We start from the raw sequence: 16,485 nt of genomic DNA on the forward strand, positions 1-16,485 counted from the left end.
TCTGGCACTACTTGGAGTCCTTGTGTTTTTTCCCGACAAATAATTTTCAGGAGCCTGAGGCTCTTGTACGTGGAGGCATCTGTGTCACTTTGATTTGTCATAGCTGATGAGCTCCGACAGTGAGATTTCTAAAAGTCGACCTGTCGCTGGATGAGCCTCTGAATCCCTGCTGCTCCACTCGACTTCCCACTAATCCGTTAGCGAATATTGTGACATGCTTCTTTCGAAGTACAGAAAGCAAGTATTGCTCTACAAACCAAGAAGACTTGCAAAACACCCCCTGCTTAAAAAATCCAGGGGGGAAAAAGTGGCCTTCCCAATTTTGCTTGTGTCCTCCTGAGATATTTTACCTTTATCCCTATTTTTATGATTTACTATACTACTACATGAATCCAATGTGTAATTTATCCAGTGAACAATGCTTCAGCAATTTATTAATCAAATTTAGACACTGCCCATCTGATTTTGAGTGATTTACAATTATAAAAAAACATGGAAATGCCATAAAGTGACTTTGCACAATCTGCTAAGCAACTAGTACTATTGCTTGGATTTATATTAACGTCTCAGGGGCCAGCAATTTGCAGAAGCAGTGAGATTGCAGGCCAATAGATATAATTATTTTTATGACCATTATTGCTTGGTTGGATTGTGGCTCATAGACACAACTTTATTTTGGCTGTACTGCCACTTCAACTTTTTCCCATACTTTGTTAACCTAAAATTAAACTGTAATGTAGTGGGTCCGACGCAAGGAAGAGACGCCAGCCGGAGTACGGGTTCAGCTCTTTATTGGGGGGGGAGTTTCCGTACTGGCAAACAAGGGCTACCTGGCCTTATATACCCGGCCAGGTAGGTAGCTAGCCAAAGGGGTTGGCCCTAGGTTTCCCACCGAAGCTAGGTTTCCTGCCAAACCGTCCAGGCCCTAGTGGCCGCTGTTATACAGGTGACCTGCACCTGGATACATAACAACCCTTAGTTTTAACTTCTGGTTTCTGCAAAAGCAAAGTTGTATTTTATATATTCTCAAGTAAACATCTGGATCTGGAGGATGAGTTGTATATATGTTGCTGATTAAATAGCAGTTGAAACATCCTTTGAATTCCTTCCTAGTTAGACCATTTTATCTGATATTATTAAACTAGCTAGCTGGTTTCATTTTTGTTTTACTATGTATTAAAATCCTTTAAACATACAAGTAGTCTTTCACAGGCAAAGCTCTGTTTTATCACTATGTTGTGATTCTTTCCAAACATGTAATGATTGTAAATTGTCCAGCCTCATTCTCAATGTGCTGGGGCTTTAAGTTTCAGAATTATAAGCAATGTGTACAGCAAGGAATATTGTATGTTTTATCATACAAAGTATATATCCAGAACATCAAATAATTACTTTCTAAATTGCTTGAAATACAATATTCTTATCTCTGTAAATATATTCATAGTCTAATATGTGTGAATTTCTATTAAATCTCATTTTCAGTATGTGAATATGTATACGTAGCATGTCTCAGGAGAACTTAGAAAGTCATATTTCCTTCCAGCAGAGTTCCCATATCTTGACAAAGAGCAGGTGTAGTAGAATCATTAGGCTGGTAACAGCACAGCATCTATCTTTTTGTCCCTCAGTCCCATCTAATTGGTATGAGATTATTCTATAGCTAATAGATGTTGATGTCAGCATTCAGGTCGTTTAAGGAGGAAATTCAAGAGGTTTGAAGACTCCATATGGATTCCATTGTAATAAAAACTGAAATAGAAATATACCGGTATTCAAACATAGGTGAATGTTTTTAAAGCCGTATCAGTGATCTTCTTTGGTTCTAAATATGTGTGGGGGTGTCTTTGAATGCATAATTGGAAGATGTGATATTGTACAATCACTATTTGTTCAAGTGAGATTACACATGAGAAATTCCTAGTAGATGCTCCTTGCAAATGTATTTAACAGATTAAAAACTTTGATGGAAATTAGATGAATATTGCAAATTACTGAGACACAAATACATGAAGTTGAACCTGGGTAAAGAAACATACCCAGCCACAAATGCAATTTGGTGATCATAAAGATGGTACAAATTTAATTTTAGCTCTCCATCAAGAAGTGAAATATATAATCTGTGCTGTTACATCAGCCATAAAGTAATATGCAGTGCATATTGTGCTGCCACCATGTGGTTGTTTTGGAAACTACATTTATGTTAATTTGTTCAGCCAACCCCTCCCATTTGTGACGTACTTCCTCCTTCTTAACCCTGAATGTTCTATCACTTCCTGCCACCATCTCACATGCGGTGGTCTCTACATGCAGTCTCATGGTAGGACCATTACTGTCTTTTGACCTTGAAATACCGTCCATTCATCCTCTACTACATCTTGTTTGCTGTAATCTTCTCTACATGCAAATAAAGGTTATTCTGGATGATAAAAAGGTAATTTCATGAGTTCTGCTATCTGGCAAAGGCTGTTAGCAGTGATAGTATCCACTTATACAGGCCAGGCACAGGGGTCTCAGCAAGGAGATACATCATTAAACAACAGCCAGAGTCAGAATATAATCCCTTTCTTTGGGTCGCCATTGCAAATATTCACAGTACAAGGAATGAAGAATTGCTTTCCACAACAATACAATGAATGTGGCTATCTTATGAATTGTTTGATAGATCACTTTTATTCAAAGCATTCTAATTTAGATAAATGTAATGGAAGAGAAAGAAAAAAGTTCTTGAAATACAGTATTGTTGCAAATGACCTGATTTTTTGCCTAACTACTGCTAATAGCTTTTTCAGCTTTCTTCTCGCATTTCAAAGAAGGGTAATGCCAGGGTTGTCTGTTCTCGGTGAATCCATAAAGTTTCCGCAAGGCCACACGAGCAGCCTCTTCTTCAGCAGCTAATACTGTTTCACCAGTTCCTTCAGCTAGAAGCTTCTTATCACTGAAAAGAGAAGAAATACTTTCATTGTCTATGATTATGCAACTGATCAATCAGCTTAGGCAACATACAGTCTATTTATCTAATAACTAAGAACAAGGCTTAGTAGAGGGTACACAGCCTCTTTGTAAATCAAACACTGAAAAACTGGTAGCTCAAATAGCTCCCTGAGTATAAAATTATCTCATCAAGCATGACATAATACCGTGAAAAACAATTTTAGTCTATTCTTTGATCTTTGTATAAACTGATTTTGAAACCATTGTTCTGCATTTCCGTTTTAAGAAATCTATCTGCTACTTTTATTATTAGATTGTTCTGTAGTGATTGTATGCAATATATTGAAATGAAAATTAATAAAAGATGAAATATTAGATCCTGATTTTGCTCCTAGAAAGCAATCAAAAATATTAAGAAACATAGTCTGGATTTTACAGGGAAAGGACAAAAATCAGTAAATTAATTAATCTCTACATTTCCTGATATCAACTGGTATCAATATATTTTGTACCACTACCAACAATTCTAAGCAATTAACTCCTTTGAATTAATGTGTGTACATGTTGTACAATCAAGAATTACAAAACAAGAAAAGCAATTGTCGAGATCTGAATTGGTAAAATTACTTCACCATTCAGGGCAAAAAAGATCAAGAATAATCCATGAATAGTAGTAATAGCAGTATGAAAAAGGCAAGACTAAGATAAAAAAAACACAAGACAAAGACTTCTTTAAAGGCTGAAAACCCATAAAAGTAGCTCAAAAGGAATTTTAGTGAACTTAACAAGGACAATTTATGACACTATTATTTCTGAACCCACACTGCAAAGTCATCACTCTTGAAATAGACTGAAGAATGCCAGAAACATGTCTCTTCCTGTCAGAAAGCACTCTTATCTTATAGGGATATAAGCTGGAAATGGGACAATGATTAGAACTTACTCTTTAGAGAATAGAAACCAACAAAAATACTGTACATAATTCTTTACAAGCTATAATATGCACCGCAAATAACAGAATATGAAAGGCTAGTTTAGATTTTATTATCACTTATGTGAAGTGGAAGTGTAATTCTAAACCCTGCAGGCTCAACATGCTAAGGCAATCTGAATTCAGCACGTATATCAGTGGCCAACCAGTTCTTCTCCTGACATTATTCTATTACACTTGGTGCTTAGATGCATTCTGCTCCCCAACAATGGACACTAACTAAACTGCTTTATGCCTGTTTTATTTTCTACATGAAATTCCATTCAAACATGGCGACTCTGACTGATGAGTTACATATAACTGGTAAGACAGGTGTCCACCTTCAGTACATAGTAACAAGTCTGAATCAGCCTGAAATCTTACTAACCAATATAACCCAACAAAGAACAAGGGCAAAGCAGTGGTAGCTCCTGACTGCCTGGTTAGCCTTGGTTCTGGAGCAGTTATATTCCTCTTGGCCAATTCTTCCAGCAGCAAGCCCATGGGGTTTACAATCTTCCACATCTCAAATAGTTCCTTTCCTATCAACTGTGGGATGAAGAAGTCCTGTAAACAAATATTAAAAAGATAATATTATTTTATTTATATGAAATCAAACAGAATACTGTACCTGAGTTATTTTAAAATAATAGCAATAATCATTGTTTGAGATACATAATACAGGTAGTCCTTGATTTACAACCATTCATTTAACATCTGTTCAAAGTTATAACAGCACTGAAAAGAGTGACTTACAACTGGTCCTTGCACTTACAACCATCACAGCATTCCCAATTATATGATTAAAATTTTAGTATTTGGAAACTGAGATGTATTTATGATGGTTGCAGCATCCAAGGATCATGTGATGGCCATCTGCACCCTTCCCAGCCAACCTCTGATAAGCATAGTCAATGGAAGAAGCCTGGGTTTGTTTAATGACTACATGAATAACTTAAGAACGGCAGTGACTCACTTAACAACCATGGCAAAAAAGTCATAAAATTAGATCAACTAATTTAACAACCACCTTGCTTGGTAACAGAAATTCTGATCCCAATTGTTGTCATAATTTGAGAACTACCTATATTTCTTTGAAATCAAACAGAACTCTTATTAACCAGGGCAATGGTTCCCAACCTGTTGTCCGTAGGCCCCTGGGGGGGTCACAGTATTATCAAAGGGGGTCCATGAAGGCTTGAAGAAATGTTACGATTTAAATCTTGAGTCTTGGGGATTTATGGTTTGTGGCCACAAAAGGGATTTAAAGGGAATCCATAGTGAAAAAAATGTTGAGAACCATTGCACTAAGGAGTATTTTTTGTAATGCTTAGTTAATACTGCATTATAACACTTTAAATAGACTATGTCTCTCAAAAATTGAGATAAATTTATATTAACATATCAAGGGAAAAAGTATTTATAGATTAATAGGGTGGAAGTAGACACACTGCAAAATAGCTTAGGATACAAGGAAAGCCATACCATCATGTTTAATTTTCACAAAATAATCAGAATTAACTGAAATTAACCATCTAAGGAAGTCTATAGGGTATATCAAATATCAACTTTCTGAAATCATCTTCCATAAAGTTAACTTCCCTGAAGGATAGTTACATAAAATAGCATTTCTCACCTTAGCACTAACCACCACCAGATATTTGTGCTTACGTTATTTATTCTATAGAGCAGTAAGGGCATTATTGGTCTAAAATAAATGTTTCCACATTCATTTTAACATTCCATGCTATCATCAAGCAAATAAAGAAATACTAGACTAAAATTCTGGCAGTATAGCTGGATCTATCCATGTAATTTTCCAGTATTTTTCAGTCTTTAACATCATTTTGCATATTTTTTCTTAATTCTCTTAATATGTGTTCTGCTAATCTAATTTGCAAATTTGTGTCAGAATACAGCACCCATGCAAATCTTTTGTTAAAAGAAAGTCTGCATCACCAATTTCAAATGTCTAGTTGCCAAAATTTGGTAGTGTGATAGTATATGAAATGCTTTGTTTTCTTAAGGGTACAGCCTGTACCCTTTTGACAGCCTGTCTCTGCTTAAAGTCTATTAACTACTTAAAACAATTTCATCTCAATCTCATTAAATAAAATCACAAAGGCAATTGAAAATTAATCTATTAATACCTGAACAATATATTTTCTTACATATTTTCCTAGCTCTGTAATTTAGTATGGATACAAAGAACTTTTTTTTTTGCTAGCCATAACATTACATTCTGTAATAATAACTTACTCTGATAAAGATCTCTGTTCTTTGAGAGCTGTTACCTTGAAGCAAAGCTCCTATTACAGCAAAAAGAGTCTGCTGCAGCACCTTAGGTGGCACAGGAAATTCTGCACAAAGCGTCAAGTCTTGCAAAGATAGGTTTGTAGCAATGTAGGATACTATTTCTTCACTGGTGAGATAGTTAACAAGAGCTTCAATGCCAGCTGGTGGCATTTTTGGAAAGGCTTCTTCAAAGCACTGTGTGAGATAAGAGTGCGTAAAGGAAGCTCCCTGTAAAGAAAGTTCCTGATTGTCCTTGAGATTAAGAGCAAGGTCTACTTTTTGTAGTCCAAGTTCTTGGCGTTTAGATTCTTCATTTTTTATATAGCAGGGGCTAACAAATGCAGTTTTGAGTTGGTCCAGTGGGAATGTCTCGTGTATCCGGTGGCCAAAAGCTTCTATTTCTGCATGGTAATCCCAGTTAGGCTTCTCAGACCTGCATAAAAGGAGAGCAGAAATAGAGAAACAAATATATAAAAAAACAGCCTATTCAAGACAGATTTCATGGTGAGACTAAGGCTATCAAGTATCCTATTCCTACTACTCTTAAAAACCAGTATTGGATTTCTAGATGTATATATTCAGTTCGAAAATCTTCATTATGGAAATCAAAGACGTTGTGGAAAAAATAATTTCAGAGCCCCAAGTTGATTATTATGAGCAAACACATTTCAAGAATAGAAACTTCTATATATTTAATTTGTTTAAGTCATGTATTGTACACAGAAGGATTATAAAAGAACTTGCAGGTATGAAACATGGAAATATGTTCAGTTAGCAGACTAAGTCAGAATCAAAGCAAACCACACTACAATTTACCATAGCTGAACTCAGAAGCTAAAGAGTATCAGTCCTGATTAGAAGATGAATGGAGATTGGAGGATGGTAAATTGCTTGGATATACGTGGGATGATGTGATGGCCTCAAAGTAAAAAAGAGTTTTTTTGGGGGGAGGGGGTAAATTAGCCTCAGTATCATTTATGCATGGAAAGGCTTCATGCTTGTTTATAATATCTGCTGTGAGACTATGAATATAAAAGGCAAGAAATATTAACTAATGGAGGAGGAGATTGTTGAGTATTCTTGAAGTTGTTTTTGATGTGTAGTGGTGGAAGAATCTGCAGTGACAAGACCTAGCAAAACCTGAAAGAAAAAGATTTCCTGAGTGAACTGGCTGGTGGAAAAGATTATTGTTTATAGACAACAGACATAACAGATGTCAGTGAGAAGAGCTGACATAGGTGGTAGAATCCAAGAAACTGAGTCAAAAGTTATTTTTCCCTCTGCCTATTCTCCTCCTTAGTTTCTGTCCCTTTTTTTCACCTTCTGACTGGATACCACATGGGAATTTCTGGGCTGAAGGATAGACTAGGAATGAACAAATAAATAAATATATAAAAACCTGGAACTATAAAATAGCAATAGCAGACTTATATACCACTTCACAATGCTTTACAGTTCTAAGTGGTTTACAGAGTCAGGATATTGCCCCCAACAATCTGGGTCCTCGGCAGGATGGAAGACTGAGTCAACCATAAGTTGGTGAGAATCAAACTGACAGCAGAAGTAGCCTGCAGTATTGCATTCTAAACACTGCGCCACCATGATTATTAAAGTGGTATTAATAACAGTCAAAAACATGCACCTACAGTATTTTAGGATACTTCTTATACAACGGAGAAAACCTAATCTCAGGAATCTGTGATTGACACAAATAAGTCTCCATCGGGTCAAAAAATCGTTGCCTGATGAATTTGTATCAGGTAATTCTGGATGAACATGTATTTTCTACATACAAAAATAACATATATGAAATGGCATACAGAGAACATACTACAAAAATTCTTTTTAATAGAGCAGCAGTGAATAAGCAGATGATCATAATTTGTTCAAGTTTGTGTGGGAAAAAGTCCTTATTGTTTATTAATAAATATTTGACTCTGGGCAAGGAAATATTTGGTTCAGCTTTACGTAACATAAACACAATAAAGTTTGTTCTATTAGAATTACAATCTAATGAAGTATACTAAAAATCTGAGTGTTGGGGGCAGTGAAGGTACGTGTATCTAACTTGGAAGTCAGTCCTCCTTTACAGTAAAAATTTTCCAGCAGAGACTGGTGCATACCCTGAGAGCGGCAGGAACAATTTAGCACATCATACATGGTCATTTTTAATATTTGCTTAATTATTGCAAACAATTTCTGAATAGGACATTGGTACTATGTGTTAGGGAGGTTATGAATTGACAATTACATTACCTTCCTCTATCGTTTGTGTATCATAATCCTCATTCAAAATGATGTAGAAATTACTGAAGAGTGAAGATCATTCAAAAAGAACTGAAATCATCTTGAAGCACTTGCTCAAAGATGGGTTTTACTTTGTGTTTAATCTCGTTATTTAGATTAAAAAATAGTTAAATAGTCAGGAAGAACACCCTTTTCCACTTTTTTGAAAAACGATGCCGCGCTAAACCACAGCCATCCTCAACTGCATAAGTATTTGCTTGTATGCCCATAAACCCAGTGGCTTTTTAAGCTTGAAAACTTTAAGATGAGTGGCATTCAGTTCCCAGATTTCCCCAGCCAGAGTTGAACCCAGAGCAGAGCTGGAACTTCTTCAGACCTTGAGATCCCAAACGCTGCCCAAAGCTTGCGTGTTGCAAAGAGAAGCGCTCCCCTCGCGCCAAACCTGCATCATCCCGTGAGCCTCTCCCACCTGAGACCCTCTTACCGGCGCCTGGGGGGCTCAAGCAAACGCTGCTGCTCCAGGTAAGCTTGGAGCCAGAGCTTTTTGTTTCGGCGCGGCTGAGAATGAAGTAAAGCGGCTCCATTCGCCGCCACGAACAGTCGCTGAGAAGTCTGGAGAAGCAGCGGGCGTAAGAGCATCGACGCCATCATACCCGGGGAACCTTGATTTAGCGCCGGCTGGAAACTCGTACCATTTCCTTTTTGGTCCGGCTGAGTTCCGGGCTCAGAGTTGACTTCTAGCGAATGAGGCTCGGTGCTGCTATAAACATGGTTGGTTCAAAAAGGTGTATCAAAACTAGATCGCAGTTCTGCGACGCAGTCGAATGCCAAATAAACTAAAGGTCTGGAAATTCAGGTTTATAAGCTTTCCGCAATTATTACTTTATAGAGCTGCGTGCCAGTCTCTCTCTTACCGGACTATTGGCTGTACTAACGGCTTGTAGCCAAAAGTACAAACGGCTACTTTATTTTCAACGTTAGTATGAGAATGTAAAAAGAGTGACAGTAGGGAAGCTACTGAGGGGATGATGATGATGCAGCTTATTTTTTTTATTCAAGAGAAGAGATTTTCAATGTTTTTAGAGTAACAAACTTGTCTAATCTCCAAAACTAAGCAGGATTAGACTGACGAATGTATTCAAGGGCTGTAGGCTAGACTGGAAAAAGGCAAAGAGCAACCTGTTACTGTTTTTCTTTTTTTGCCAAAGAAACCTGCATGTTTACATTTAAGTAATCAGAATGAATCAAGGGTTTTACAAGCTTCAGCTTCCCTTCTTCACCTACCCAAGTATCCAAGCTATAGTATATGATACAAGAAACATTCAGACTGAACTATAGCAAGCATGTGTTGAAGCAAAATTTGAAAAAATAATAAGTATAATTGCTTGGGCATGTCACCTATATGCACTAATAATAAAAAGGGTTGGTTTTAAATTCATGGGTAAGAATCCTAACAATTCAAAAATTGATAAGATACAATACTTTGGCAGACACTACAAATATATTTTAATATCAGTAAACATTTAACTGAGGCATTTTATCTAATCTTTATAGAAATTATTTAGGGACTAGACTTTGTTTTTCACAGTTCACAAATGCTTTTCATGTCAACATTTTATTATTTTACATCACTTTCCAAGAAGGTAGAACTTTTAAAATAAAACACACGGTGAACATTAGCGTAGGAAAACAATGTATGTGCAAATGGTTGGACTCAAAGTGTAAGAACAAACAAGAAAATAACCACTTAAATAGAAACAGTGATTTGAGATGCTGTGTTGAACTAAAAAAATAAAAATGTCTTAGTTCAAAATAGAAAGTTAAGTACTTGCAATTTCAAGTTTCCACATTTCCAAAGAACAAAGAATACAATTCAGTGCAATGGTAAGAAATTACAATCTCTTTACTTTTATGAATTACACTACTGTTGATACTTTGTTCCATAATCTTTAAATCACTCAAACAGACTTGCTTAAATTTTTATTTTTAAGGGGAAAAAAGCATATTAAAGCTAAATTACATTTTACACATACCTGTGGATAATCTCCTGACATTCTAGCAAATAATGTTTTTTAGTCAATATCTACACTTGCCAGAATGAGAGATATAGATAAGTTAGGATGCCATTTCATCTGGCAAACCACTGCAAAAATATTTTGGCTAAACGAAACAAGTGCAATTAGTTAACAATAAAGGTGCTGTACTTAATACAAAAAAGGGAAAAAACCTACCACAAGTTATGCCATTTTGTAGATTATTTGAAAAATCCATGTTTGTCTTTCTATGCAAAGAGAAGTGTCTGTAGTTACCTTTACAGGGTGAAGACTTTCCCTTTGCAAAATACAGTTGAAATGTACATTATCATGCAAAAAAATGTTAACAGAATGTTACAATAATTTGGAAAAAAAATGTCCAAGCATCCTTTTTTTAACACTGTAATATATTAGGTTTTTTTTTTTTACAGTGGCAGACGTTTCCAGTGCATGGGCCATAAGTCACCATACAATTCAGAGACAGGAACAAAGGACTTTGTAATTTTTTTGTATTTCCCCACTGTCAGATCTTTTTAAATGTAGAAGCTATTTTTAGCGCCGAAACCAAAGCCAACTATTTAGTAGCCAGAAAGCTACAGTGATTGAATACATGATCATCTCCCTTTTAGCTCGTTCTTTATTTTCTTCTTCCAGAAGTTGTAGGCGGCGATTAAGTTTTATTATCTAAAAGACAAAAATAAATATTAATATTTTCCACAACTACCTGAGTGATCAAACAGTCTGTCAATATAGCACTTCAATCCTGGAATCCTACTGTTTAACCAACAGAAGACCTGTTTTCAGTAAGATAATGCTCCTGCCCTTACAGTCTTTGTAATTTGGGCTACATTTTCTTTCATGTTCCGTATTTATATTAACAAATTCATATTTTTATCTCCTACATTTCACTACTTTTGTCACACCTTTTCTTGCAGGGAGCTACTGCAGTCATGGTATATCATTAGCACTCTGTTTCCATGCGTTTTATTCTTCAAAATGTAAATTGGGACTGAGTTTCTGGTTATAAGTTGTCACAGTCACAAGTTGAGGCACCCATGTGACCAAACCCAATTTTATGATATTTTTGTAGAATCACCGCACACATTAAATGAATCCACAATCATAGAGCAAACATCGTGGTTATAAAGTGGAAAGCCATTCTTTCAAATAGGTGTTTTGCCAGAAACTGGTAAAGACAAGCTGGTTGCCAAACAGTTGAAATGCAGTCACATGACCATGGAGGGATGGCAATACATTTTACGATGGGCAGAAATGCATTATAGATATAAAGCCCGCCTTCTTGGCTTCTCATAATTCTGACTTCTCATTAGTTGAGGATTATTTGTAATTGTTGCAATTTTTCTAGGCTTTTAATTTTAAACATTTGTGAAAGGTTTCTGGTCTTACAGTTCAAACCTTTTTCTAGATTTATTCATTTGAAAACTGCTTTGCAACAAATACAAAAAAACTTTATAGTATATGAAGAATAGGACAACATAAAATGCATGAATGAATCTTAGCTGGTGACTCTAACGGGGGAGCATCACACTAGAGGTGATTGATGATTAAAGAGGCAATTCTACCAACCCCGCACACATCCTGTTCCCTCCCTTCCCATCTTTTAACTATAATTTTATCTGGAGTGGGATTTCCATTTTTATTGACAAAGAGATATTTATTTGTTAGGATTTTAATGGTTTAAAGCTGAAAGCTGCCCAAAGTTGTTTAGTTATGAGACGGTGGCAAATAAATTCAATAAATAAATCTTAATACAAGCAGAGTTTGTTCAGCAACTTGAAACAAAGCAACAGAATTTATCTTCTCAATAGCCTTTCCTTTTCAAATATTTCTACTTATATTTGCTGGGACATGCCTATATTTTATTAATTTAGAAACTGAGAATGCTGAGAAAACAACTTTGTACAAAAGTTGATAAATTATTTACAATACCAAATATGAATATACTTCTAAATGTTAATGGTAATGCAATTCTGGTCCCTGACATCTCACATTTACTATATGAATTAACTATATTGTGTAAGGATTACAGCTATAATAGCTGAAGAATATTAGATACCTGTCGTCTTAAAGAAGCAGCATCCACAACTGCCATATCTTCTGATGCTCCCTCTAATGATGTGTCTAAATTTGAAAGAGTATATCTGTATGACAGAAAAATACAAACATTCTTCAGTGGCACAAAGAGAATTATAGGTAAAATATCAACTTTTTTACACATTTTTACCACCTTCTGAAAAACAACCCTTAGAACATTAGACATCATACAGAGTGGTAATTCAATGCAGCCTGAAGAAATGCAACTATAGCAAAAACAAAACAAAACAGGTATTTTCTGTGAAGCAAGAAATGCTTCAAGCTGTTTGAATTCTAGGTAAAATACAGTATTTAATTCTAGGATGAAATAATGAGAAGAATTTCAAGAAATAAATACTAAAAGATATGCCTTTGAGGGTTAGTTATTGGTAATAGCCAATCTACATTAAAGGCAGAAGTTGGGTGTACAAAACCCCAAACACTAAATTATGGTTTGTTTTAAACAATATCTGTATGTGTTATGATTTGTAAGTCATGATTTATAGTATAGTATGTGAGCAAAGACACTAAAGCTTGTTAAGAAAACTAGTTAAAAAAAGAATGTATTAATGTTATGTGAAGAATGACAGAGCTAGGTTTGTGATGGGCATACATATTCCATGTTGACAGTATGAGGGTGAAACAGCAATGAAGATGCACCTCAATTACGAAGTGACATGTAATCATAAAATTCTGAAAACCAAATTTAGGTAGCCGGACAGGAGTTTTAAAACCAACGTTTCAGAAAAATGTTGCCAAGTACATATGTAAGCTCAGCACTAAGGAAAAGTACTGATGAGACTTTCATCAATATATGGATAAGATTTATAGGAGAGGAGCTTAAATTAATAAGATAGTAGAAAATAAATTTGGGCAAGCCAAGCCAATACAAAGGGGATAATAAAGACATCTTGAGCTGAAGAAAAAATAAAAAAGATTCTAAAAAAGAATTTGAGTTCTTTTTGAAGCAACTGAAGTAGCCTAAATCCTGAATAAATTATGCTACAGTTACTACATTGTGATATAATATTGTTACCCTACATAAATGTATCATAGATTACTGGAATCATAAAAAACAAAGAGAAGGAATCCTAAGTGCAAACCAAGATATGGCACATTGGAAACTAAGTTTTAAATTTTAAATAAATAAGAAAATCATCCACCAAATCTGATATTTCTACACTAGTGTTCAAGAGAAGAACAATAAAAATAAGGACAGGAAAAAAAATAAACTTGAAAAGGAATTTTTTTTGGGGGGGAACAAGCCTCTAGAGCACTCAGAACAGTATAAAAATGTATTGATCAAACTAGTTCAGGAACATCTTTAATAGTTTGCAGAGAAGCTAACTAAATGCAACTTTACCTGGCTTCATCATGATGGCGGCTAGAGGAACTGACAGCTGCTGACCCACCACGTAACACTGGCCTAAGGCAAGATTTGTAGATACGAAGGAAATAGGAAAAAAAAAAAACAAGGAGAGAAGAAGTAGAACAAAAAAAGCCCTGAAGTCAAAGATTGTTATTTCTATTATACAGTATTGCAATTACAAATCCTATTTATATTTAGAAAATATGCCATTTTATAATGGAATAGTATACTCCATGATGCACAAATGATTTTCCCAGATTATGATTAGCTTAACCTAATTATGACAAATTTTTGTTCCACTGATTTCAAGAGCCTATTCTAAGTACAGGTAATTTTTATCAGAATAATTTCATTTTTACTTATCCTCAGCAAAGCCTGGGCGAAGAGCCAAGTCAACAAGGCCATCTGAAATGCCAGCAACTTGGAAGCCATCAGTATCTCAGAGAGAACTTTATTCCAGAGGGCAGGTAGTACTACATCAAAGGCAGATTTCTGGAGTCCCCAATGAATGGCAACATTTAACTGAAGGAACCCAAAGCACACCACCCTGCCAAATTGAGATTGTGTGTTCATGCATCTACATCTTTTTATAATTGTAATAAAAACACTATTACTGGTATTCATTTATTATTTCTCATTTTGCTTTTAACTGACATATGATTTCTAAAATTTCATGAAATTTTTGAGCATCCTAAAGTTGTAATACAAACTAACAGTAAATGCACATGCTCATATTTTCACTCACAGCGGGAATAATTTTTAAAAATACTGTTTCAATTGTTTTCATAAAAATCTATGACATAACATTGTCATACAAATTGCCAAATACACCAACTGCTGAGACATCATGGGACATTTTTCTAACACTTACAGCAAATACTTAATACAATCTTTTTGATCTGACAAGTAACTATTTTTCCCCAAATTATTAGCTAAGAACTGAGTTAATGTAAACTTTACATAACACATCACAGAATTCTATTGAAAAGACAATAAACACAAGAACATTCATGTTTACAAATAATTGGATGCAATTTAAATTAGCAATCTAGAAGGCATATCTACCGTTCAATAAAAATGGAAAAATAAAGATTTGAAGATATGGTCATGACCACAAAGTCCATTTTGGCAACAATACAGAAGTTATTTGCCACTGAGTTATTCTGAAAATATTTTCAATTTTCCAATCTAGACTAGAGGTTTGATACTTCCTAATCATTTTGCCATCCAAAAACTAGGGTTGTTTAAATCTTTGAAGGGTTAGATTTTTCAAGGTTTGGGCAAACACCCCTTTCAAATTATTTTACAAAGCAAAGTGTGTCCCTCAGTTCTAAGAGCAAAGCAACCTTGATGTTCTGCTTCACAATGCTCCCAGCTTTTTTCTGCAGAGCTTACACTGTGAAGAAAGTTTTGGAAGATCTTTCAGTGAGCACTGCAGAAGATAGAACTTAGCCAGATTTTCTGTGACTTTGTGGGACTTCCACTGAATCTACTCAATTTAAAGACATTTCAATACACTACCAAGGTTTTCAAGGTTAGACGGCTTCAGTGCACACTGAATCTTGTAATATGTGCCAAACCCACTTAGCTAGAAGCATTTTGGCCGGCATTGGGAGAGAAGACTACAGAGGTTTTTCCTGAAGCACTGGCCTGATTTGTGACAATGTAAATTGCTTCACTGAGATAAAGAGAATTACAATATATTGTTTCTACATAAATTGTCAGTTCAAGCATAGGCTTCCAGGTACAGACAAGGTCTAACCGGGCATTGCTTTTCAAGAGAAGCCTAGATTGGCTGGATGTTACCACTTAACTGTATTAGTGTATTGTAGATATGCCCAATAGCCCAGCAAGCTGTAGTTATCAGAAATAAGTAATTATGTACTTCTATTAAAAATAGAAAACTTCATTAACCAGCCTTGCACAAATCATCCTATAAAAATCACAGAACGTATTTTGCTTGCATGCTGTAACTTGCACTGCTAAAGAATTGTTTGGCATCATCTGAAGAAGTGTGCTGAAGACGACAGAAAAGGATAAAGAGTGCCAAGAGGCAATAACTAATTAATTCAGACAGTATGGTTGGAGTCCCAGGAGAGGACTGATGATGAAGATTAAAAGTGTATCTGCCAAAGGGAAGAAAGCAGACAACTAGCAGCTGCCATTCAGAACCAAGACAGAGGAAAGCAAAAACTGTCATTGATCTCGCTAAACTTTCTTTAACTCTCAAATTAGGGCACAGGGTGAAGCATAGGACATACATCTGTTAAGCATGTATTGTAATCTGCACACACACAAACACTTAACAGTTGCTCTGAGATTAAAAGTTGAAGTTCAAAAAAAGAACAGTTAACACACTACCATGTCCATAGAAAATGAGGAAGATATTTTTTGCAATGGAATCTGTCAATTGTACTTGCAAAGCTTAGTGGGATCTGAAACAACATACAGTAAAATGTATGTTATCAGGAGCTTGAATAGAAAGAGGGCAAAATCCTGTCTTTTTCAAAATCACACTGCTTCATTTGCAAGGTTTGCATGAATGT

At 35.4% G+C, this 16,485-nt stretch overlaps 2 protein-coding genes across 7 annotated transcripts in view; both read right to left on the reverse strand.

Moving 5' to 3' along the window:
* Window positions 1-2,643: 2,643 nt before the first annotated feature.
* Window positions 2,644-9,094, reverse strand: MRPL44 (mitochondrial ribosomal protein L44; the record flags this gene model as incomplete). The annotated part of the gene is made up of 4 exons (XM_081330107.1): window positions 2,644-2,935; window positions 4,290-4,468; window positions 6,161-6,629; window positions 8,928-9,094. The coding sequence occupies 4 exons, from the start codon at window positions 9,092-9,094 to the stop codon at window positions 2,764-2,766; spliced, it is 987 nt and encodes a 328-aa protein (XP_081186233.1). The 3' UTR covers window positions 2,644-2,763.
* A 948-nt stretch (window positions 9,095-10,042) lies between these two features.
* Window positions 10,043-16,485, reverse strand: part of MFF (mitochondrial fission factor) — a 29,691-nt gene continuing 23,248 nt past the window's right edge. For 4 of the 6 annotated variants that reach the window (XM_081328377.1, XM_081328372.1, XM_081328373.1 and 1 more), the window contains 3 exons: window positions 13,934-13,996; window positions 12,554-12,638; window positions 10,043-11,160 (listed from right to left, as the gene is read on the reverse strand). In XM_081328377.1, coding sequence (XP_081184503.1) covers window positions 11,029-11,160; window positions 12,554-12,638; window positions 13,934-13,996 — 280 coding nt within the window. In that variant the 3' untranslated portion in view covers window positions 10,043-11,028. The remainder of the gene's footprint in view (window positions 11,161-12,553; window positions 12,639-13,933; window positions 13,997-16,485) is intronic. The other 2 variants (XM_081328374.1, XM_081328376.1) reach the window with 1 other exon arrangement.

Source organism: Vipera berus, assembly GCF_964194415.1.
Source record: "Vipera berus genome assembly, chromosome: 5".
Classification (NCBI taxonomy): Eukaryota; Metazoa; Chordata; class Lepidosauria; order Squamata; family Viperidae; genus Vipera; species Vipera berus.